This window comes from Pleurodeles waltl, chromosome 7, assembly GCF_031143425.1.
Source record: "Pleurodeles waltl isolate 20211129_DDA chromosome 7, aPleWal1.hap1.20221129, whole genome shotgun sequence".
NCBI lineage: Eukaryota > Metazoa > Chordata > Amphibia > Caudata > Salamandridae > Pleurodeles > Pleurodeles waltl.
In genome coordinates, this window is record NC_090446.1 from 974,915,376 (window position 1) to 974,940,015 (window position 24,640).

At 48.0% G+C, this 24,640-nt stretch overlaps 1 protein-coding gene across 2 annotated transcripts in view; it reads right to left on the bottom strand.

Moving 5' to 3' along the window:
• Positions 1–24,640, bottom strand: part of LOC138245814 (alpha-N-acetylgalactosaminide alpha-2,6-sialyltransferase 1-like) — a 211,458-nt gene that overhangs the window by 30,232 nt on the left and 156,586 nt on the right. For both annotated transcript variants that reach the window (XM_069199750.1, XM_069199749.1), the window contains exon 6: positions 2,235–2,338. In XM_069199750.1, coding sequence (XP_069055851.1) covers positions 2,235–2,338 — 104 coding nt within the window. The remainder of the gene's footprint in view (positions 1–2,234; positions 2,339–24,640) is intronic.

A 24,640-nucleotide genomic window follows, 5' to 3' on the forward strand; every position in this document is an offset into this window, starting at 1 on the left:
AGCTCTTAGCTGTTCCAGCAGATTTGTTTGGATGGAAGAGCACTGGAGCAGGTATCCTGTGCCCTCTTCACAATTTCATTGACAAGAGGGACAGTTCCGTAATTTAACTATATTTGCAAATACAGAGAGCCATAAGAAATAAAAATTAAACACATTTTCCCTTTAATTGAATGCTACTAATGATCTGTGCGGAGGTCAAGCCACTCAGAGTAATTAATGTATTGCACTTCTTATTGGGCCATTAGAATGTCATTAATTACTAGAGAAATTACTACTTATTACTGGCTGGGGGCAGTTATGGCCATTGCACACTAGGGCCATTAGTGTTCATTCCTGTGAGGGTCAATTTCTATTCACTACTTGTAAGGGCCTTTGATTTTCGTTAATGCCATTAACGCTGTTGCTGATTGCTTAGGGACTTGGAAGCTCATTATCGCCAGGTCCCAGTGATGTCCATTACTGCATGGAACCATTGATATTCATTAATGTTTAAGGGTATTGGCCCTTGTTGATGCATGGCTCTCTTAAGTCTTATTAGTGTTTTGGGAACTTTAATGATCATTACTCTGTGAGACTTATAATGGTGCTCCTCAATGGCTATGTAAAGTGATACGTTCACGTCATATTGTTTCCAGTGATTAATATGCTGGAGCATGAATCTCACCATATTCTTATTACCATGGAGGTGACAACATGATAAGTCATTTTCTAGGACACAACTCTCACTTTGTACCGCAGCACAGGGGGCTTCTCCACTAATGTACAGGAAGCAGGAAAACCCCAGATTCCAAGAATGAAACCAATGTGACAATTGTTCAGCATGAGCTCTCCTTCTTCTGATTCCCACACCTGACTCACAGGATCTTACACCTTCCAACCCATCAACTAATATAACCGATTAAGATAAATCTCAGATTTAAGAAATCAATGCACTTCAAATTTTAAGATACCTCCCAGCACTCCTGGTCCTGTGAGTAGAAGCACAGTACCATGCATGAGACGTAGGATGCCCCTGCCAGTATTCACTCTGCACCTACAGACACAGGTCCTCAACTATCTCCCACCTACCCACCACTGGTTGGCTCTCAGGTAACTTCTGTTTATCTCTCTCAAAAATAGAAATAATCTAGTTGCCTGCCACTTCCGTACCTCCTCCCTCTACTATCTTATGTATTTCCATAGATTTCTTAACTTCAACACCTGCAGCCACAAACCTCAGAGGATCTTCAACCCTTACAGGAGTATAGAAACAATCGTACAGGAGCTAGATTTCAGTTATCTCATATTTGAAAAATCTGCCCTCACATTTCATTCATCACAGCCAAGACAACAGTATCCTCACTTGTACTTAGCAAACTCGACTACTATAATAGTCTTGCTGTTGGTCTCATCCCATACGTCCTTGGTATTTTATAAAAAGTTCTAAACTTTGCGCTAGGAAGCGCTGCAGTCTTCCCAAATGCACTTTTGTCCGTAAGCACTGTCACCAAGCCAGTCGCCTATCAGCTGAGACTAGAGCTCTTTACACCCCATTAATCCTAATATCAAAGCCATAAAGAGTTACAATCTTGAGCCATAAAGTCCCATATCGTAACTTGGACTCAGATATCCGTAATCATCTTCTCACACTCTAACATCCAGCATTAATACCAGAACTGGACTGGGAGCCTAACGCAGCAACTGGTAATGATTTAATTCCAGGCCGGAGTAGTCCAACTTGCTCCTTGGACAAAGACGGAGTGTGGGGGTGGAGTGAACCACCAACAAGTACTTTTAAAAATGTGCCAAACAACGCATTTCATAGCACCATTTCTCAAAAACACTAAACCAATTTGTTTTACAAACAGTCCTTAAGAAAAGTTCATGAAATATTACAATATTTAAGTGTCTAGCACACAACAAACGAGCAGTATTTATTCGCAGCAACACCATGCAGGTGGCTGAGACCGATATGTTTGCTTCATGGGCTGCTCAGCTCGTCAAAGCCTCGACGCTGCCGAGTGTTCATTGGCTTCATGGGGTTTCCATCACTCCACTGAGTCCTGTCCTCCTCTCTAAAATACGTGCTGTTGGATTACCTGGCAGGCAGAAGGTTTCAGTTTTGCTAAAGTTATTAGCTTCGCTATATGTGCCACGTAAACGATTATGCTGTTTTTACTCATAACTAAAATTCCTTTTCTGTATTGACACGGTTGAAAGGTCAACCACATCCTTCACGAGCCAGGCATACTCACAGTTCATTCTCTTCTTCACCTTGATCCACGGGACTGCGAGTAAGAGCTGCCTTCACCATATAATAATCCCGGTCGTTGTCTGGTATGAAGACGTAGCTTATGTTCTATGAGGAACAAAGCAGAGGGTAAGGAAGGAGAAAACAAACATTCAAACTGACCATGAGAGTTCTAGAATTTGACGGTAAAGAGAGCAGTAATGACTACTTTGTCATATAGTCACACCAAACAACAACCATAGTGTCAGTATAATCTGACAAAGCTCAACATCAGAAGTGCAAAGAAGGAAGGGAATCCTGTAACCTGAAGGGGCAAGATGTTTCCTCATTCACTCAAAAGTCTCAAAATGTATGGGAACATGAGAAATAAGGGAAATAATGTTCAGTTTCTCCCAGAAGATCTCCATATCACTACTTCAAATCAGTTTTTTAGTCAATTAAATCAGACAGCTATTTTCAACCAACATCAAAATACGAAGTAACGATATTAATAATAAAAGAAAAAATCCACTCCCAGCTTTTGAACAGCCGTCTCTGTTGAGATGCTCATAAGAGGAATACTGGTACCAGACCGAAGCAACAACAGAGAGCTCTATAATAAATCGAATATTCCTCGAGCGGAGATCTTGCGAGGGTAAGAAGCCCACCATTTAATTCCCAAGAATTACCTAGTAACCATAAATATGAATTTTTAGCTACGGCTACCGTAGCCGGTAGTGCAAAGTCCTGAGAAGAATTATTTTCTACTCTCTGTTGAGAGGTAGTTAAAAGGACCCTCCTAAAGTGTTAGTTCGTAATAGTTCATAAGGTCCCTCGAAAAGGCCATTTCAGAGTAAAACGATAACTTATTCTGAGTCAAACACATCTACGAACTGAACCCAAGGGGCTAGACTACTGGAAAAAGGCATTGCACTGCACCCAGTCTACAGCTTTTGGTGTTGCTTTTAAGATGAATGGCTGGGTAACAGCAGCATCGCAGGTGTCCAGGCTTCTCTAAAAGTTTAGCGGATTTTTTTTTCTCAGGCAACAATATCCACATAGTTGCCAAGTGTTCAGATTGCTTATGTGTGATATTTCTATGGCTTTAGTGTGTGAATGAGTGACATTCTACTGTTAAATGTGCAATACTTTAAGTGACACTTTCCAGTTAGAAAAACAGAGAAATCCCCAGTATTTCGGGGCCTAGCAGTGAGTTCTCGACGGTTGCATCACACAACAGTAACATACACAAAATAAAAACCAGACCTATTGGCATTGCCAATGCTTGTATCAGAATCAAATAAATTAGTAAATTACAATGATTTTGTTGTGAATGATTAGGATTGAAAATGTTTAAATTATGAAAATAGTGGATTGTGAATTGAACATTACTAAGATCGGTGGAAGGGGTATTGATCTATGTAGTTTCTCCATCACTCACAGAGTTCCCTTCAGACAACCTTCCTTTGAAGTCTCTCAGAGTTAGCCCCTTTTTTTGGTTCAAATCTGTTAATTGATTTTTTTCCTTTTACATTACAGCAATAGTGAAAGTAGTAAGATATTTCACAGATACAGGCGTAGTATCAAATAATCGTTACAGGCGTAGTATCTAATAATCGCCAATGGTTAGCCCCTTACGCCCTTTTTTCTCCCTACATTTTAATTAAATCTTCCATCTGCATATCTCATTCAACTTCAGCACTTTTTTTTCATTCAGACCTGTGTTCATTTTCTTCTGTTGCCCACTCCCTCTTTACTGCACACTCACACATTATCTCTCTCTCTCTCTCCACCTGTAAAACATGTTTTCATTGGCACTGTCAATATTTTGAAGCTGTTGTACCTCCTTAACTCACTTCTTCATAAAATGATACTTATAAATGGCACATATATAATTAGTGCTCTGCAGAAATGTCAAGTATCTGATGAGCAAGCAGCCTGAACCCACTGATTGGTTCTGTGAGAAACTTCCACTGCCTTCAGCTTCAAGTCCAGAGCTCTTAACACCCACCCATCTCCTGAACTTACCCAGACCACTAAAGATGACCCAGGTCTCAGTATATAACAGTCATAGTACTATACAATCAATCATGTGTTGCATTGGAAAAATTCGACCAAAATATAACATCTTTGTAAAGCATATACTCTTAAAGAATGCAAGATGAAGTAAAATATAAACAGGGACTGCATCTCTGACATGGTCTACTTAAGAGGTTTACACTCTCCTTACTTACTGCAGGGACGTCAGTATATATGCCGAACAAATTATTGACCTAATGATAGTCAGTGTGAGAAATTCTCACTGCCTTCAGCCTCAACTTCAGAGTCCGCCATCATCTACAGTAATGCACACCCACTCATTACCTGATGTTAACAATAGACCTGCCACAAAACCATGACACATGCCCTGATCACAAGCAGACTTGACTATGGCAACGCCATCTATGCTGGAACCACCAAGAAGAACCTGAGCAAGCTACAACAAATCCAGAAGACCTCCGCCAGACTCGTCAGGAACATCCTCCGCTGAGAATACATCACAGGATACCTGAGATATCTCTACTGGCTTGCTGTTGAGAATAGGATCAACTTCAAGCTCCTCATTCACGCCTACTGGGCCTTCCACAACCTTGGACCCAGCTACCTCAACCACCGCATCTCCTTTTACTCCCCTTCCAGACCTCTCCACTCCTCCCAGCAGTCAGTCGTCACCAAACCCAGCATAAAGAAGTCCTCGGCTGGAGAGAGATCGCTCATCTAAATGTTGGAACACCTTACCTATCCACCACAGACAGTCGTCATCGCTACCTCAATTCAGGAAGGACCTCAAGACCTGGCTCTTCGACTGAACCCTGGGGACATGCCCCGCAGCGCCTTGAGGCCCTCCAGGTGAGTAGTGCGCTCTAAAAAAGCCTGATTTATTGATTGACCTACAGGTGACTCACTCCATTCTAGCAACTACAAGAGTAACATGTTGTACGGGAAACTGTGAAGCACAAGATTAAAAGTGAAATGTTACTAAGGACATCGCTGACATGAATTACTTGAGCGGGTGGCTGTTCAGGAACGCTTTGCCAATGACAAGAGTCCAGTGTACACGCTGCTCAGGAAGCACTAGAAGGTTTGAGTGGTATTGCCACATATCAAGGTACTATCTGCCTGGCATGCACATAACATCTGAATCTCAGCAACCACAGCCAGTGCACAAGAGCGCTCCAATGCCCTAATTTCAGTGTGAAAAAAGATGAACTAGGTTTGAAGGTTTTCTTTCAAAAGGGTGGCAATATGCACGATTAATAAGCAAACTTACATGCTCTCCTCTGTGCATTACCAGTGTGCACAGTGATCTGCATAGTCAGGTGTTCATCCGTGTGTGAGCCATCCTTCAATCACTGAAATGCACATTACCCAATCCAGTGCCAGAAGAGAGATAGGTTAGAGTCCTACGCCACCAATGAATATTAGTCATTCAGAGGGACACCTGTGATCTATTTTTCTCTGGTTGCATATAGCCCGAGGCGGAGCATAGTTTCTTGACCCTCCAGCTGTGCAAAATCTTTAAGAGTATTTCCAACATGAGATGGGTGGTACTTGGAAGGGCTGTATACACAGCACATGTACTGTTGCCTGAGAAGAAGGAGATGTGCAAATGCATTTGCTGACTTATTTTTTTTGCTCCTCTACAAAGAAGGTATTTTCAATATCGTGAAACTAGTTGCACTGCACCCTCATCACTTTTGGGCTTATTCCCTTTCCCTATCCACACTCCTCTAGCTTAATGTGTGTGCAACACCTAAACCACTGCTGGCATCACCCGCATCCACCAATGACACATCAACTCTCACAATGGGTGATGACCGCTGCCTTCAGTGCTGGCACTAGATCCTCCTGCAGTAATTTCCTGCCTTGAAAAGGCCTGTGCATGTGAGCAAGTGAGCGAGTCCAGATTTTTTTCAGGGGGCTCTCCCCTCAAGAAACATTTGAAAAGTATAACAATACAGCACTTTCCAGCACGATTTCCCATAAAATGGCTAAAGGACCAAAAATGTGTAATACAAGCAATTAAATAAATCTAATATGCAATTGAACATGTCCTAACATGAAAATGTATACAGCATCTTTTTACTTCAGTTTTTTCATCTTGCCAATTCCAAGTAGATTCTCAGTTAAATGTTGAAAGCTACGGCTAAGAATCTATTTCCAAAGTAGACAGCAGGTAATAGTCAATTCTTAAAGGCTCATACAGCAATGCTACTGCTTAAGTAGACCCTACAGGATCAGAGAGCAGACAGGCTACATATGTCATACTAAGGCCCCAGACAATAGCGGTGATGTCATATAAAGTTTTTCTATTAAAGAATATGATGCCTTCACACTAGTCATGACATAAAAGCCAAAGCAGCAACCATCAGCAATAAGTCTCTTCAACTCAGTGTTATTTATCCCTCAATTGCCAGCTTTAAACATAATTCTGACATATAGGACCTCATTATGGCCCTAGCGGTCTAATGTGCCATATTACGACTACGTGCCGTGCTCAGACCGCCAGCACCACCAAATATCGTCTACACGATGGTCTGGCAGTGCTGGCGGTCCTAATCCGGCAGAGCAGCACGGTAAGCAGCGCTGCCCTGGGTATTATGACCCCCTACTCAGCAATTTCATGATGCTAACCCCACCATGAAAAGTCTGTTAAAGACGGGGTGTGTGGTGCCCCAGAGAGGCCCCTGCACTGACCATGCACTTGGCATGGGCAGAGCAGGGGTCCCCATGCCCAGCCCCGTTGCAATGTTCACGGTCTGCATTGCGACGGGTGCTGGTACACCGTCCGCACTACAGCATTGCTGCCGGCTCTATTATGAGGCAGAGACAATGCTGTAGGCCGTTTCCTGCTGGGCCAGCGGGCGGAAACTATATTTCCGCCCGCTGATCGAGCAGGAAACTTGTAATGGACCCGGCGGGGAGGCTCTCACACTGGTGGAAACCTACCCGTCGGGACTTTGTCGAACAGGCTTTTCCCTCCGCCAAAGTCGTAATAAGCCCCATAGTTATGAATTACAAACATCTGAAACACCAGTGTGCCAGTTTCTGATGATACAGACATTTCATGGTCAAACACAAAGGTTGCATTTTTGATAAAGAAGCTCAGCCTCCTCGCCACAAGAAATAAAACCCTAGTTTGTCTTCGAATGCTAGAATTTTACTCAAATCATGTTTGGTCCTCAAACAATAGTCTGTGTTTTTTCACAAACATTCACATGCACTCTTGTTAGACAGGGACAGACTCTGCCTTTTAGGCCCATTTATCACCATCATCAAATATCAGGGATGTCCCTCTAACAGCAATCATTTTCACCACCGTTGCACCAGAGATAGCAAGACTTATGACAAAATAATAAGTCAAAGGGGAGCACCATTGTGAGAGTGTCACCATTCTACAATTGATAACCACATTTATTGAAAGAACATGTGCAGTGGGTCAACAATGAACCGCTATTTCCCAGAGAGAGACACAATGCTGCCAGGCATGCCTGCTTTGTCAAGGATGAGCCACCATTCTGCCTGAGGAATAGGGGGCAAAGGTCCCAAACCAGGAAGAAGCCACAACGTTCCTTCTAGGCTCAGTGTGATTTGATAGTGGTATAGGAAACCATAATAAGGGAAGAAACATATTTTCTTCAGATTGAAAGTAAAGAAATTGGCGCTGTATTAACCCTTAGAGGTCTCGGTCAGTAGAAAGGTGGATAAGTAGCTATCGTTGTCACTGAGCTAAGCTGAACTAAGATAAGAGAGCGATCAACTAGAGGTGAGATAAAGGTATTGAATAAATAATACAGAGGGGTCAGAAGACTCATGAGCCAGAAGGAGAAAGGGATAAAAAGAGGATATGACTGAAACACAGGTGAAAAGGAGAGGGAGAAGAGAGAAAGGGAAAAAGATAAAAAAGGAGAGAACATGAGAGACTAGTGAGAGGAGGGAACAGAAAGGAACAAAAAGAGAGTCAGTGAGGAGAGAAATGGCTACAGCAAGAGGTGACATAAAGACATAATATATAGAAAATAGTGATTCAATCCCACTACCTTGGCAGACCGTATCAATGCCAACACCAGCAGAAGTTGCAACCACATCCAACTCCACCACCCCTTCACAGGTCTTATGCAACAATCTCTCCCTCTTCTTCAGAAACAAAACCATCACAACATACCACAACTTAAACCCCCAAAAGACCAGACAGACCTTGCATAACCACTCTCAATCTCATCCAAAGAACCTACGCTAACCACATGGCACACCACCACCCTGCAAGAGACCATCACCACCATGACATCCATCCATTTAGGAGCCCCGTAGGACCCAGGCCCCCACCACGCCTCCAGAGGAGTTCTCCAACAACACCATGCACACACTCATCCTGAACACCTCCATCTGGTTAGCGACCTTGCCCGGTGCTTGGAAAAATGCAGCAGTCCTCTCCCTGCTGAGGAAACCTTCCATGGACTCCTCAAAGTTTGTCAGCTACAGACTGATGTCCCTGCTTCCATACCCAGCCAAGGTACTGGAGAAAATTATCAATAGACACCTCACTTAAGACCTCAACAACCATCAACTACTCAACAGCACTCAGTATGGATTCTTACCCAAACACGGCATGGAATCTGTCCAAATTGCCACCACAAACAATGTTTGTAGTCTGTAAGAAGAATAACTTGTGCTACATGAAAACTAAATTCAAAGGAAAATGACTGAGTAATGGCTCATCTTACTAAAGGACATCCGAGATCCAATATTCTGCAAATCTCTCCATCGGTCTGGGTCAGGCTCTTGGCAGTAGGATAGGGTTATCCAAACGCGGTATTCCTGGTGGTTATTCTTGGACCTCTGCTCGGCCAGACTGCAGACTCGCATATATCAATGTTTGAGCCCTTCTCCTACTTCGCTCCTTCAACATGGAATGATGTGCTGCTACACATCAGAGCCTCCTCCTCAATTCTTGAATTCCACAAGAAGCTGAAGACCAGGCTTTTCCAGTAGTTGCTCTTGCCACTAGGTTGGCTAGACTCACACCAGCTCAGTGCCAGGATACTCTCTAGGTGAAAATGCACTCTACAATCTCTGCAACATAACATGTTGAAAAACAAAAAAGTTACAATTTGTGCAGACAGAGGTCTTACATGACCCAACACTGTCCCAGTGGCATGCTGGTCAATCAGAGTCATCCTTAGCCAAAAGGCTGAAGTGAGTGCCTACAAAACTGTAAAAGGATGGTCAATGTTGCTTCTGCCAAATCCCCCAGTGTGTGCAGCCTCTCCTGATTTGCACTTAAGCAATGATATTACCCTCCAGTATGGCAACCGAATTCTCTACAGCTTCTGTTCTCAGGTTTGAGGTGCCTAACTTGCCTGTCCCACAACCAACCAAGGGATTGGGTTCATGTGCAAGTTCATCAATGGATGTCAGCCCCTTAGCCCTGTCAGTGGGGTCCTTTTCAATTTCCACTCAGCATGAATGCTGTTGTGAAGTGCCATGGAATACCAGCCTGAGTGCATACCAGTCACTGCTACAGGACCAATTAACCCAGAAGCTCCAACCTTGCAGTTGCAGCTGTGCCTATGAGCCAAGCTGCCCCTATGCATCTTAACCTTGCTCCAGCGAACAGCCATAGATATTCAGGGAGGAGCCACTGCTGTCAACATCCACCAACCTTGCTGTTGCCAGAATGCAGCCGCCCCCTCCTGTGCACAGATAGTTAGTAGCCTCCCAGCTGCTTGAGTTATTAATAAATCTGGCTGACCTTTTTTGCAGAAAACCTTAATGGTTGTCTAACTCTGTGGTTCCGCTAGAAGGGCCATGTTAAGCGTACACAATGATCAACATCAGGCTGCTTGTCATACACCATTGAGATTGATGATCTATATACAGTGAGAACACATATTTGCACGTGCTAGGGCAATACCGACAGAACCTCAGTGTCTTCTATTCTTGGATTTGTGCCCACTGATCCCCCGGAAGGACTGCCAAAGGCCCTAATTCTCTTTGACAAAGAAGAGCTATGTCTTGATTTATTTCTATACAGACAATACCCTAAGGAATGTTAAAATGTTTATATCCACATACCATTAAAAGCTGCAACTTTTCATTTCCCTAGCCAAGATGACATACCCTTGCTGTGCACCTTGCTGACACCACCAACGGAAAGGCTTGTGAAACTCCATATGTCCGTATTTACATGGGCTACAGTCTTATAGCCTGATCTGATTCCAAACTCAGCCTCTACTATTTTGAACTTCCCTCAGGAATCCTTTATTCCCATGGCTGCTTTCAAGCACAAACTAATATTTGTTTTGTGGCAACCAAGTCTATAACTGGCTACTCAAACAATGGACTGAATCCTGTTACCCCCACTTACAGTGTTTCAGTCATATAACGTACTCTTGCCAGATCTGCATACTGAAAAAACTGACAAGGGAAGTATTTGAAACTGTTCGATTTGTATAGCCTTCTCTTTCTTTCCCCATTACTATGATGGATATTGCCAATAACAATAATAAAAAATCTGAATATGGCTCACTTCTAATTAATGCTACCAAATTGTGTCCATCTCTGACATGTAAAGCCTCACTCTCATGCCTGGCATTGTAGGCAAAAATTCTTGAATAGCTTGCTCAGCGTGGAAAGTTTATAATTTTTTTTTACATATTTTCATTGCATTTTTTAATTTTGTGACACAAGAAAAAAAAACACCACAATCACAGTTCATTGGGTCATCACGAACAAATCTTTTATACATGTAAGAAATCTGAAGTAGGTCCAACACACAGGTAAACATATAATACGTCATACAGAAGTCCATCCCAGATGGAGCTATCAGTCCTATGGGTCAATTGGTAGCTGAGATGGACTGTAAATGATCCAACCACTTACCCCATACTTTGTCATATTTTCCTAGACACCCCTGTTTTTTGTAAATTGTACCAACACATCAAGGTCAAGACCCTTGACACATTCTGAGAGAGCAAATGTGGTGGTGGCCCTTCCCATATTTAGTGATGTCCCAATTTGCTCCCTCGAAACCATCTCAATCAGGGTGCTTGCTCAGATTAGCATTTTCTAGGGCTTAGCATAAAATGGAAGACCAATCACTTCTCGTAAAATGTGAAAACCTTTTTTCTAGTATGCCTTGATCACTGGCCAATCTCAGATTATGTTCAGGAAAGTAACTACTGGCATGTTACATCTTACACAGTATTTTGGGCCTGTAATAAACCTAGAGGAAATATGTAAACTGGTAGACCACATCTTGGCTGAAATTGCTGTCACACATGCAGCCATTTTTGCTTCCAGTCATTCATCATCATCAATCTCACCCAAGCCCCTATCCCACCTGTCCCTGTGGGCCACAAAAGGGTGGGGGTTCTATGTTAGTACAGTAGAAACTTGGTTTCCCCTTTTCAATAGCTACCAATATGTGTTTGGACACCATAGAGTTCAAATCTGGGATGTGGTTCAGTCTATCTTTGTAACTATCTAATGAGTGCCTGAGCTGTAGGAATCAAACAAATTGCGACTTGTGTGGATCAAATTTCTTACTAAGGTCTCCGAAGGATCTTGTGTATATTGACACTCATATATACCCAAGCTTTAGATGCCAATATTGTCCCTATCCCGGAAGCTCTTTAAGTTTGAAACAGCAGGTAGCCAATCACCTATCCATATTGGTGTTTCCTTTATTAGTGTCCTATCCCAAGCAATCCATTTTAAGGCTTTCTTCCCACACTTTGCAGGTGCTTTAGTGATGGGTTGCAGGGTTTCTTCAGGCCTCTTACCATACAGCTAGGATAACAAACTGCATTCCTAAAAATATCTTAGCTTCAGCTGGATGGCAGGGTCAATTCTGATGCGGAACAGTCAGTCGTTAATGGGGATCATTTAGCCTGCCCAGTAATAAGGTTTAAGACCTACAACACCCAGCTCACTGTCGTAAGGTGATGTGACCACGTGTTAGAATCTAAAGCTTCCTGAAATATATCTCTTAGAGGTTTAACCAAATTAATTGCCTTTTACTTAAAATGCTTTGGGGTAGCTGTTCGGACCAGGGGTTTCTCCTGATGGCACCTGAGCAATTGCTACCAAAATGTCATCTTCCAATATCGAAAGGTCTAAATCCACCCTGTGAGAACTCTAGAGTTTGGACACAGGTAAGTGAGTATTAATTGGATTCTCAGTTTCTGCCATAGGGGAGGGTGCCTTAAGGTTCAGTTTTCTGTAGTATTTAGCAAATTACTCTACAATGTTCCCAGCTAGCTTGACTACATGAAGTTCAGGGTTGTGAATTTGAGCAATAAGTCTAGTCTCCATGTTGCGGTTGGCCAACCAATAAATTAATTTGCCTATTTTGGCCCCCATTTCATGGAACCTGTGCTGTGACAAAGCCTTTTATGTCATGCAGTCTTTTTTTAAGGAATGTTCGGCGTACGGAGCAGGCGCTGGCAGAGCGGGCACAGCAGGTCGACCGGAGCCAGGGCAGCCGGGGGCCTCACAGAGCTACACAGAGTCACCCAGAGCTCTATGGGGCAGGAAGGTAGTTGCTGACAGGCCATCATAGCCGCTACAACATGGGCAATCAAGCCTGCTGCTTGCTGCCTTCGTTGCCCTCATGCTAAGGCATGCATTCCAATGCAGAAGCTGCTGGCCGGCGGCAAGCTGAATAAATGCTGACAATGGCCAGAAAACACTGGATGGAAGGCAGAGGAAGGTATGGCTTTGTCTGGCCTTAAAGGGAGCACCAGGAGCAGATAGTGTCCCCATCATTTATTATTACTTGCACTGGAGTCACACTGTCTGTTTCCTGTTTTTTGTTGCCCTGCCTCACCCCTCCCTCGCTGTATGCTGCGCCTCTAGGTGTCAGTCACTTCTGAACTACTTGCAGCTGTTGCTCAGCTGTGTGGTGCATGTGGAGCTGGCCATCATTGCTTGGCCCTACTACCAGCGTGCTCATCCCCCCTTTCCACCACTGGCACTGACAAGAAAACTTGCAGAAGGGGTATGGTGGTGCTGCCCAGATTCAAGGTAGCCCTCCTTTTGAGCGACTTGCAGCTTGCTCGTCACCTCCCCGCCACCATTAAGGAAGAGGGTGCAGAGGGGGTGTGGCAGTGCTGGGAAACCAGAGAGTAATGTCGGAACACTGTCATTTGCACAAGGACATTTCAACAGCCCGACATGCAATAACCTCTAGGGTGGGCTAATAGCCCAAGTTTTGTCATTGGGTTCCAACAAAGCAATGTAGCTGGCAACTCAATGCTCCACCATGGCTAGTTAACTGCTGGTTAGCTGCAGGTTGGGCTTTTTGGTAACCTCACGCTGGAAACTCCCTTATGAGGTCTGGGGAAGTCAGGGGGATGTCCCCCAGCATCTACAAGGAAGAAATGAGCAAGAGGAAACAGGGCAGGAGAAGAAATGAGCGAGGGCAAAAACCAAGGCCATCATGTTACCTACAGAGCAACCTTTAATAAACCTTACAGGCCTGAGGGTAGAGGCTAAGCAAGAGGCGACAGGTAGCAGCCCTTCCTCTCTAAGGTTAACTCCTAAGGGGACTATTTGCAACAAGCTCATTCTATGCACAAAGCAGCCAAAAATATACCCCACAATTCTGCTTTTTGAAGGATTCAGGCTCAGCCCTATTTTCAAGGAATGAAGGGCTTGCAGGCCTACAGACTCCCCTAACACAGGGTCAATCAGCAATACTGCTGCAACCCCAGGGCATTTCCATCAGTCTTCAAGCCCTGTGTCACAGTACAAATCCCCATGAAGTCTATAACAAATTGCTCAGATGGGTCTCAGATTACGCTCACAGTCTTGCCTCAGCTAGCTATCTCAGTGTACTTCCCTGATGGGTTTAGGGACATCAGCAAGAATCTTAGCTGCAGGAGTATCCCCTGCACTCAAGCTCACAGCAGATTGGGTGAATCTCTTTGATTTGGGAAGCCCCTGACTCGGCCCAGCAAGTTCCCTAAGATGGTGGCTTGCCCAGCTCATCCTGTTAGTGCAGGTAACTCTGTCAGTAAACAAAGTATCCCCCGCATACCTGGGGTTTGGGGGACAAGACCTCTATGGGTCATGAAGATGTGGAAGAAAAGGATCATGGGGGACTCTCGTACTTCAAAATGCCTGAATGGGAGGACATGTTGGTAGCCTACTCGCAGACCTCTCAACAGCCACCTTGGGCCTCTAGGCTACACCTCTTGGCAATATCTCAAGCAGCTGACTCAAAAGCAGGAACTTCATCTCCTCCAGAGAGCATCTGGGAATCTCCTCTAAACACAGTACAGCTATCAGTGGAGGCTCTGCAGTACCAATCAAAGAGGATGGATATTCAGCTTGGCCGTGTTTTTGACTGGTATCGATGAAAAACTAGGCAAACTTAACTTCCTTATCAAACGTGTACAGACGGACATTACAATCAGGCAACCAAACTGTTCCTGTGCTAACATCATAAACAAACCGTCAACCCTCCCCATGATGTTAAAAAAAGCCTTATAACAGACTTCAAGCAACATCCAAGTGCACAAGGGGCTTCATTCACCAGGGAGACCCAACAATGGCTGAACCCACAGCCTGCCAAAGACATATCTGCCCACCTCCAACTGCTGACAGATGTAGCAGGAAGGAAACATCTAGTACAGTGAAGGGACTTGTCCCAGAAACCCTGGGGATGAGAGTATCGGCATCTTGGGGAATGACCTGGTCCAAGTTCCACCCGAGCACACTGCAGGCTCAGCTGACTTGTATCTCTGTACGAACAATTCAGTGTCAGTAAGAAACAATGCTAAGTATAGATGGGCGCAAAGAAGGAAAGGACGAAGCAAAAAAACACATTTCTCAAGGAGGAATACACTAGAGTCAAGTCACCATGAGTTGGCTGCTCAAGTTTTTCAAGAGACAAGTCACCATGAGTTGGCTGCTCAAGTTTTTCAAGAGAATGAACAGCCCCTCCCTTTCCATTGAAGATTTGATAATAGGAGGAGGCAGCAATGGCTCTTCAGAACCAATCTTCTTGGATGCCCACCTCGACAACCGCCTTTGACCATCCCAGCCACTTCTAATAGCCAAAGGGAGGCCTTGCTCACTCAACAAAGGATTAGTTGTGGAATTCTAACAGAGGCAGCCCCAACAGTTAACACCAGGATGAGGGGTGATCAGCCAGTGCAGTAGCAACAGAGTGGGAATGAGTCCAACTTCTAAGCAACAGCCCATGCACCCACAACAGAGCCGGATGAGGATACTTTGACGAGGCAGTGGCCCACTGATCGAGTCCAGTTCTGAGGTGCTCGGACCTGCCAAACAAGAGAACTCTCTACCATCCTTTCAAGGGATGAGGGACATTGGGAAACCTATTAGTATCCAACCGCACCATTGGGCCAGCACTAACACTCTAAACCTTGTACCAGAATACAACTCCAGGGGAAATCATGATACTCTGAACAGGGGCAACATCCTTAGGCTGTTATGAGCAACTCCAAAACTTGGCGATATGCGGACAAACAACTAAGAGGCAATCGAATTTGTGCACTCTAACGCAGCGCCTGGAGGAGAAGCAACTAAAGTCACTTAGTCCCCGACTGAAATAGCCCAAAGAGTACTCATGGAGAGCCTCACCTTTGAATTTTGTGGCATAAAGATCCTCCCACATCTCAACCCAAGATATCCCCTTCCACTCCTCTCTCCAGATCCACCAAGAAGGTAGGCTCAGAGAACAAAAATCAACCTTTTCTATGCTCTGGTGGGCAAGGGGCCCCACCTCAAGGATAGCAGCTGCCTCCATCATCCAACATGAACCGGCTGAAGGTGGCACTGATGCACTCAGTGGAGGTGAGTCCTGGGCATTGAGAACAATCAACTGCTCCTCCATGAGCAGATGACAGCGCCCAGCCTGCAGCCCCCAGGAGAACCCAGAGGGCTCCCAGTGCGTTTGTCCCCCCAGATCATTAATGGTCTTCCCACCAAATTAAGTGATCCAGGATTATTAAATATGTTAGTAAATTTGGCATCATTCTCTTACAGGAGACTTGGCTGGCTGACCCTGTACACTTACACAGCTTTATGAACTTCTCCATGGCAGTTGTGAAAAAAAGCCAAACACGGCCATCTCTCGGTGGGCTAGCAACTTACATCTCTATAGTGACTGTAGGCTTCGCCTTGATCTCACCGCAATCAAGCTCGCCATTTCAGTGGACAACAGCAACAAGCTTGAAGTGGTCCTCATTACCCTCTACGTCCATCAAAAAAAGAAATCGAAGGCTTCCAAGTACTTATATCAAGATCTACTGAAGATCATGGAGGAGGAGGAGGGAACCTCATACTTTGTCGTCTCAGGAGACTTCAAGCTGAACCCAATGGGTTCTTCCTCGAGTGACCTTGTAGTGACCAAGTCAGCACACTGGGAGGTCCCGGAGAAAGGCAGGAAGCAACCAGGGAATTTGAACAAAACAGGAAGGTGCCTAGTGGATGATCATGAACATCTAAACTTTAGAGCACTGCATGGCAGGTTTAGATGTGATGATTCATCTGCTGCCACTTACCACTCCTCTAGATTCAGCTCAATGTTGGATTACACCTTTGTTGCTCACCCGTTATTCCAACATGTATGTGCTCACCAGATAAACGACAGATGTGGCAGTCATCACCTCCCTCAAGAGGTGACCTTTGCACCTGGATTATCAGCTTCAAGCGAAGTAAGCGAGGCACGAGAGGATCAAAGCCTCCATGGCTATTGCCAGGGATCTGTCCCTGGCCGCAACTGCCACGTTGAGAAAAGCAAGGGCATTGTCTAGTGACGCTGTGGGCATGTGGGCAAACTTTACTACAACCTTCCTTGAGGAACTTGCCATACCAGCTAGGAGGAGATCTGCTCATTCAGGACACCACAGGAATGAGGAAAGGGCACAGATTGCAGCACTAAGGCCACTTAAAAAAGCAAAACACACAACACTTAGGCCCTCATTACAACATTGGCGGTAAAAGCCGCTTACCGCCGTGCAGAAGACCGCCGATACACCGCGGCGGCGGCGGGAGACCGCCACAGCTATCATGACACACATCACGGAATCCGCCGAAATTCAGACACCCACACAATACCGCCACACCAAAGGTCAGCGATAAACATGCAGAAACATATCCTCCACCTCCACGCCAACAGAAACACGCCCATGCTATTACGACCCACGAATCCACGCAGCGGTCTTTTAACCGCGGTATTCCATTGGCGGTACACACCGCCGCGCTCAAAATACACACACAGCTCCAAAACACCGCCACATTGGACAATTCCCAATACACACACCTGATACACATACACACACCCACACATCCAATACAATATAAAACACACACCCACATCACCCACAAACCCCTACGACCACAAATTAGAGACGAAGGCCAGAGAGAGACACCACAGAATAGAGAACCCCATCCCACAGAGGCACACTACACCATCACCCACACAACATCCACGCACAAAACACCACATACCACTACACTCACCACACTCATCAACACATACGCCACCCCACACACACCACCCCATGTCACGCCAAAGACATCCCCGCTTCTCCGAGGAGGAGCTCAGGGTCATGGTGGAGGAAATCATCAGGGTAGAGCCACAGCTATTTGGCTCACAGGTACAGTACACATCCATAGCCAGGAAGATGGAGCTATGGCAAGGAATAGTCGACAGGGTCAACGCTGTGGGACAGCACCCAAGAAATAGGGAGGACATCAGGAAGAGGTGGAACGACCTACAGGGGGAAGGTGCGTTCCACGGTATCCAGGCACAACATCGCGGACCCCCACCTCCTCACCCACAACTAACAACATGGGAGGAGCAAGTCTTGTCCATCTTGCATCCTGAGGGCCTCGGAGGAGTCGTTGGAGGAACGGACACTGGTAAGTCAAATCTTCACTATCATATCCCCCACCCTACCTGCATGACATCACACACTCCCACCCTCACACCCTCCCCTATCACCCTAACTCCTCACTAATCTACCCATAACACAAACCACCCATCCCAACCCCAAGACCTGCATGACACAACTAAGCATGGACACCCAGCACTAAAGCATGCCCACTGCACAGACCCACAACACCCCCCAACCATCACCACACAAGCCCCCACACAGGAATGCCTGCACTGGGGTTCACGCACACCCAACCATTGCACACCATGAAACACACACATACAATAATCATGTACTTATACCCCCGCAGGAACCCGAAGGAACGTCACCACACCAGAGGGTCCAGACAACACCACTCCACCCCCAGAAGAGGCCCACAGTGACGACAGCAGCTCTGCCCTACTGGATCTTGATGACCAGCCCGGACCATCGTGGGCCTCAGGACAGTCGGTTTCCCTTGCCCAGCCACAGCCCAACACCGAGCTGCCACCTTCTGGTAACACCAGCACAGCACCCACCCAGCGGGCCCATACCCCCTTCCCCAGGACAGGTCAATCAGCGGTGTGTCCACCACTACAGGGCACCCAGGGTAGCCCACCACCCCAACAACAGGGACCTGGGGGCAGTGGTAGTGGGCACACGGTCCAGGGGACGGAGGCACAGGAACTTAGGGGAACTGGGAGGGCTGCTGTGCGACAGAGGGAGGACAGGCCAAGGGAACCAACTCTCAACGAGGCCCTCTCCTCCATCATGGGAGCATACCACCACTCCCAGGAGACGATGGTAACGGTCCTGGACAAGTTGCAGGAGACCCTGCGTTTGCAGGAGGAGCAGTATTTGGGGTTCAGGGAGGAGCTCAGGACCATCGGCTCCGCCCTGGGCACCATCGTAGGGGTGCTGACGGACATTCAAAAGACCTTGAGGGACACTGTGGCACTCCAAGGGGCCCCTGACACTAGCCACGACGATGAAATGCCCACCACCTCCATCGGCGCTAGTGGACAGGACGCCCGCCACAGGACCACCACACCAGCACCCCACCCCCTGCAGACGGACAACCACCACGCAAGCGGTCCCTGAGATCCAGGAACAGGACAGAGCAAGATGGCAAGAACCCCGCCAGGAAATAAGACCACCCTGATTGTCCCCCCACTGTCCCACTTTGTTACCCTGTCCAAATCGGAACTGCCCCAGCTCCACTTCCAATGGCCAGATGTGCAATGTACCTGTGAGACTAATAGACTGGACTCTGCCATGGACATTCTTCCACCATGACCTCTCCCCATTTCACAACCCCCCTACATTTTTATGCACTTCAATAAACACCCTTGAAACCATAATAATATTGGAGTCAGTCAATGATTGTGAACGGTGTATTGTCAATTACAGTGTTAAAAATGGTTACCCATTGGAAGGCCAACATACCAATGTCACACATCACAAGCCTTTCAAGGGTACAAGCTGTTGACACATAGGTTACCACATTACTGAAACTGAAATGGAAGGGGACAACTCAGTTACCAAATAGGGAGTGAAATGTAGGTACAGGATAGAGGTAGACGTGTGAAATGTAATATTATGTGAAACATGAAATTGTACTCACCTGTGTCTCACTGAAAATATTGCTGTATGACTGACTCCCTGTTGTCGTTTTCATCTTCATCAGCTTCCTCCTCATCACTGTCCACAGGCTCCACAGGCTCACCCGCTGCAACAACACCGTCATCTGGATCATCCTCCTGCAGAAAAGGCACCTGGCGTCGCAATGCCAAGTTATGGAGCATGGAGCAGGCGATGATGATGTCGCACACCTTCTTCGGTGAGTAGAATAGGGACCCACCTGTCATATGGAGGCACCTGAACCTGGCCTTCAGGAGGCCGAAGGTCCGCTCGATCACCCTCCTAGTCCGCCCATGGGCCTCATTGTAGCGTTCCTCTGCCCTGGTCCTGGGATTCCTCACTGGGGTCAGTAGCCAGGATAGGTTGGGGTAACCAGAGTCCCCCAATAGCCATACACGGTGCCTCTGGAGTTCACCCATCATATCAGGGATGCTGCTATTCCGCAGGATGTAGGCGTCATGCACTGAGCCAGGGAACATTGCATTTACCTGCGAGATGTACTGGTCTGCCAAACAGTCCATCTGGACATTCATCGAATGATAACTCTTCCTGTTCCTGTACACCTGCTCATTCCTGCGGGGGGACCAGAGCTACATGGGTCCCATCAATGGCACCTATGACGTTGGGGATATGTCCAAGGGCATAGAAGTCACCTTTCACTGTAGGCAAATTCGCCACCTCAGGGAAAATGATGTATCTCCTTACGTATTTCAGCAGGGCAGACAACACTCTGGACAAGACGTTGGAAAACATAGGCTGGGACATCCCTGATGCCATGGCCACTGTTGTCTGAAAAGAGCCACTTGCAAGGAAATGGAGCACTGACAGCACCTGCACGTCATGGAGGATTCCAGTCGGGTGGCGGATTGGTGACATCAGGTCTGGCTCCAACTGGGTACACAGTTCCTGGATTGTGGCACGGTAAAACCGGTAGGTCACGATGACATGTCGCTCTTCCATTGTCAACAGGTCCACCAGCGGTTGGTACACCGGTGGATTCCGCCATCTTCCAATATGTCCCAAATGACGGTGCCTAAGAAGGACAACAGCGAAGAAACTGTCAGCATTCCTCCAGGTATGTACCCACAGTCACACACAAGACTACAACAGACAATTAACCCATCCGGGAAAGGTTTTGAGTGTAGGCCTCGGTATGTGTGACGCAGTAGTAATTGAAGCCATGTGGGCCCCTGAAATGGCGGCTGCCTGACCTCTAAACTGGGCCAATGGAATTGTGGGGTAACTGCGCTGGCGTTGGACACCGTCGCGGTAGGCGGTCGTAGAGCGCAGCACAATGCTGCATTGGTTAACATTGGACCCTATGGGTCCCAGGAGCCAATGAACAGGTGCGCTGGCGGTGATGATGCGCACCGCCGCGGACGTCACCGCCGCGGACGTCACCACCATTTTCTATCTCTTCAATCACTAGATACCTGACCTTCGACAGGAGAGGACCTACACTGCTAGTGCTGCTGTGACCTCGGTCTGGAAGCAACGATGGCTGCTGCGTCTGGGGAAAGGGCCCCTGACTTCACTGCACAGGAGTTGGAGAAACTTGTGGATGGGGTCCTCCCCCAGTATATGCTACTCTACGGTCCTCCAGACCAACAGGTTAGTACACAGGGAGCACGTTGTATGGGCTAGGCCTGGGTGGAGAGGGCTGGGTGGATGAGGGAAGGGGGCAGAGTACATAGAACAGTCATGCATGGGGATGAATGGGCCACAGGGATGGAGTTGGGAGGGGGCCAATTACAACGACGGTGCTGTAGGTAATGACTGTTCCTCTTTCCTTGTGCATGTCATGTAGGTCAGCGCCCACCAGAAGAGGGACATTTGGCGTGCCATCGCCAAGGAAGTCTGGACCCTGGGGGCCCACCAGAGACGGGGCACCCACTGCCGTAAGAGATGGGAGGACATTCACCGCTGCAGCAAGAAGACGGCGGAGGCTCAGCTGGGGATGGCCTCCCAACGTGGGAGGGGTGCCCGTCGCACCATGACCCCCCTGATGTTCCGGATCCTGGCGGTGGCCTACCCGGAGTTGGATGTGCGCTTAAGGACATCACAGCAGACACAAGGGGGTGAGTACAACCTCATCCTATTGACTTTGCGTGCAGTGGAGCTGTCTGGGTGGGGGTGGTGGGCTGTGGGTGTCCCTAGGCCAGGGCGAGTTAGGTAGGCAAGGCCCCTCCGTTATGTAGGCCATGTGGCACTCTACCCCAGCTAAAAAAAAAGCCAAATTGATGTATAGTTGCCCCTTTGCCATCCATGTGGGCAGATTTCTACCATTGCCATGTAGGCCATATCCCAGAAATTGCATGTGCAGAGGGCAGGAGCACGGCGTAATGCAGGGGGCTGCTGCGTTTGTCTTGTCCGCCAACGGTAGCGGTATGCCATGCACTAAAAGTCTCTTTCTTCTGTCTCCCCCCTTTTTCTGCTCTCCATGTCCTTCTGTACATCAGCATCAACAGGCAGAGGTACAGTGGCACCGGAGCACGAGGGAGCTGCATCCCACATGTCCATGGAGGGCCACACCACAGACTCTGAATTCACCAGTGGGACGGAGGGCGAGGGGAGCTTCACGTCGGCCACAGGATCACCAAACAGCGACACGGACTCGTCCGCCGATGGGAGCTCCCCTGTGGTGGCAGCACCATCTGTGCGCCCCACTTCTACAGGTACAGCCGCCACCTCCCCTACCAGCACAGCCCTCCCAGCAGCCCCTCAGCGTTCGCCCCGTGCCCGCTCACCCAGGAGGGTGGGCATCACCTTCGCCCCAGGCACCTCAGGCCCTGCCCCAGTCACCCCTGCTGCCCTCAGTGAGGAGGAGGCCATTGACCTCCTCAGGTCACTCACTGTTGGGCAGTCTACCATTGTGAATGCCATCCAGGGTGTAGAACGAGAGTTGAAACACGGTAATGCATTCCTGGAAGGCATTCATTCTGGTCAGGCTGTCCTTCAGCGAACCCTGCAATCTCTGGCCTCAGCACTGATGGCAGCCATTGTCCCTGTGTCCAGCCTCCCCCCTCCAACTTCCTCCACCCAGACCCAATCCCCTGCACCCCAGCCCATCCCAAGCACACCTACAGACCAGCATGCACACAAGTCAACACACACAAGTAGATCAAGCAAACATAGGCACCACACACACCACAGGCACTCACACAAGCATCAGACCCATACAGATACAGCAACATCCACTGTCTCCACTGTGTCCCCCTCCTCCTCTTCTCCCTCCTCCCTCCCAGTGTCCCACATGTCCATGGAGGGCCACACCACAGACTCTGAATTCACCAGTGGGACGGAGGGCGAGGGGAGCTTCACGTCGGCCACAGGATCACCAAACAGCGACACGGACTCGTCCGCCGATGGGAGCTCCCCTGTGGTGGCAGCACCATCTGTGCGCCCCACTTCTACAGGTACAGCCGCCACCTCCCCTACCAGCACAGCCCTCCCAGCAGCCCCTCAGCGTTCGCCCCGTGCCCGATCACCCAGGAGGGTGGGCATCACCTTCGCCCCAGGCACCTCAGGCCCTGCCCCAGTCACCCCTGCTGCCCTCAGTGAGGAGGAGGCCATTGACCTCCTCAGGTCACTCACTGTTGGGCAGTCTACCATTGTGAATGCCATCCAGGGTGTAGAACGAGAGTTGAAACACGGTAATGCATTCCTGGAAGGCATTCATTCTGGTCAGGCTGTCCTTCAGCGAACCCTGCAATCTCTGGCCTCAGCACTGATGGCAGCCATTGTCCCTGTGTCCAGCCTCCCCCCTCCAACTTCCTCCACCCAGACCCAATCCCCTGCACCCCAGCCCATCCCAAGCACACCTACAGACCAGCATGCACACAAGTCAACACACACAAGTAGATCAAGCAAACATAGGCACCACACACACCACAGGCACTCACACAAGCATCAGACCCATACAGATACAGCAACATCCACTGTCTCCACTGTGTCCCCCTCCTCCTCTTCTCCCTCCTCCCTCCCAGTGTCGTCTACACACACACCTGCATGCACCACATCTACAGGCACTAGGACTCGCACCAGGACACCCAGCACCACAAGCCGCTCACCTGCACTCACCACCTCCACTGCCATATACACGTCCCCTGTGTCCTCTCCCAGTGTGTCTGTGACGCCCCCTCCCAAAGTACACAAACGCCGGCAATCACTCACCCAACATCCATCCACCTCACAACAGCCTCCAGTACCTGCACCTGCACCCAAAACAGCTAAAGTGACACCTCCTACAACCACCTCCTCTTCCTCCACTCCCAGAGCCCCTCCAGCTACCCATCCCAGTGTCCGTCAGAAACTGTCCCTATGTCAAATTGACCTTTTTGCTCCCACCCCCCACCCCCTCCTATTCATCAGTCCCGTCATAGCACCTCAGCCAAAAAGCCTCCAGTACCAGTGGTGCGTTTTCCAGGTTTTTGGAGTGCCCCGTCCACCAGGGCAGGCAGTAGGACCCGGAGCCAAGGCACTGTTAGCCCACCCCCTGTAAAGGCTCAGAAATTGGAGAGTGGACGACGGGACCGTGTCAAGACTCCTGGTGGGACAAAAAGTGAAATGGGATCCAAGGCGATTGGTGAGTCATCTGTAACTCCAAAGAAGGTGGGGAAGGTCCCGAGGAAGTCTCCCCAACCTGTTGTGAGTGTCACAGCGGAGAAGTGCGCCATCATTTCCGGCGGTCCAGACACAACCACCAGCACCGTCGTTACTGGTCAGGAGACCACCGCCAGTCACAGCCCAGGAGGGCTCAAGTATCGTCACTGGTCCAAAGACCACCGCCAGAGTCATAGCCCAGGAGGGCCCAAGTTTCGTCACTGGTCCAGAGACCACCGCCAGAGGCATAGCCCAG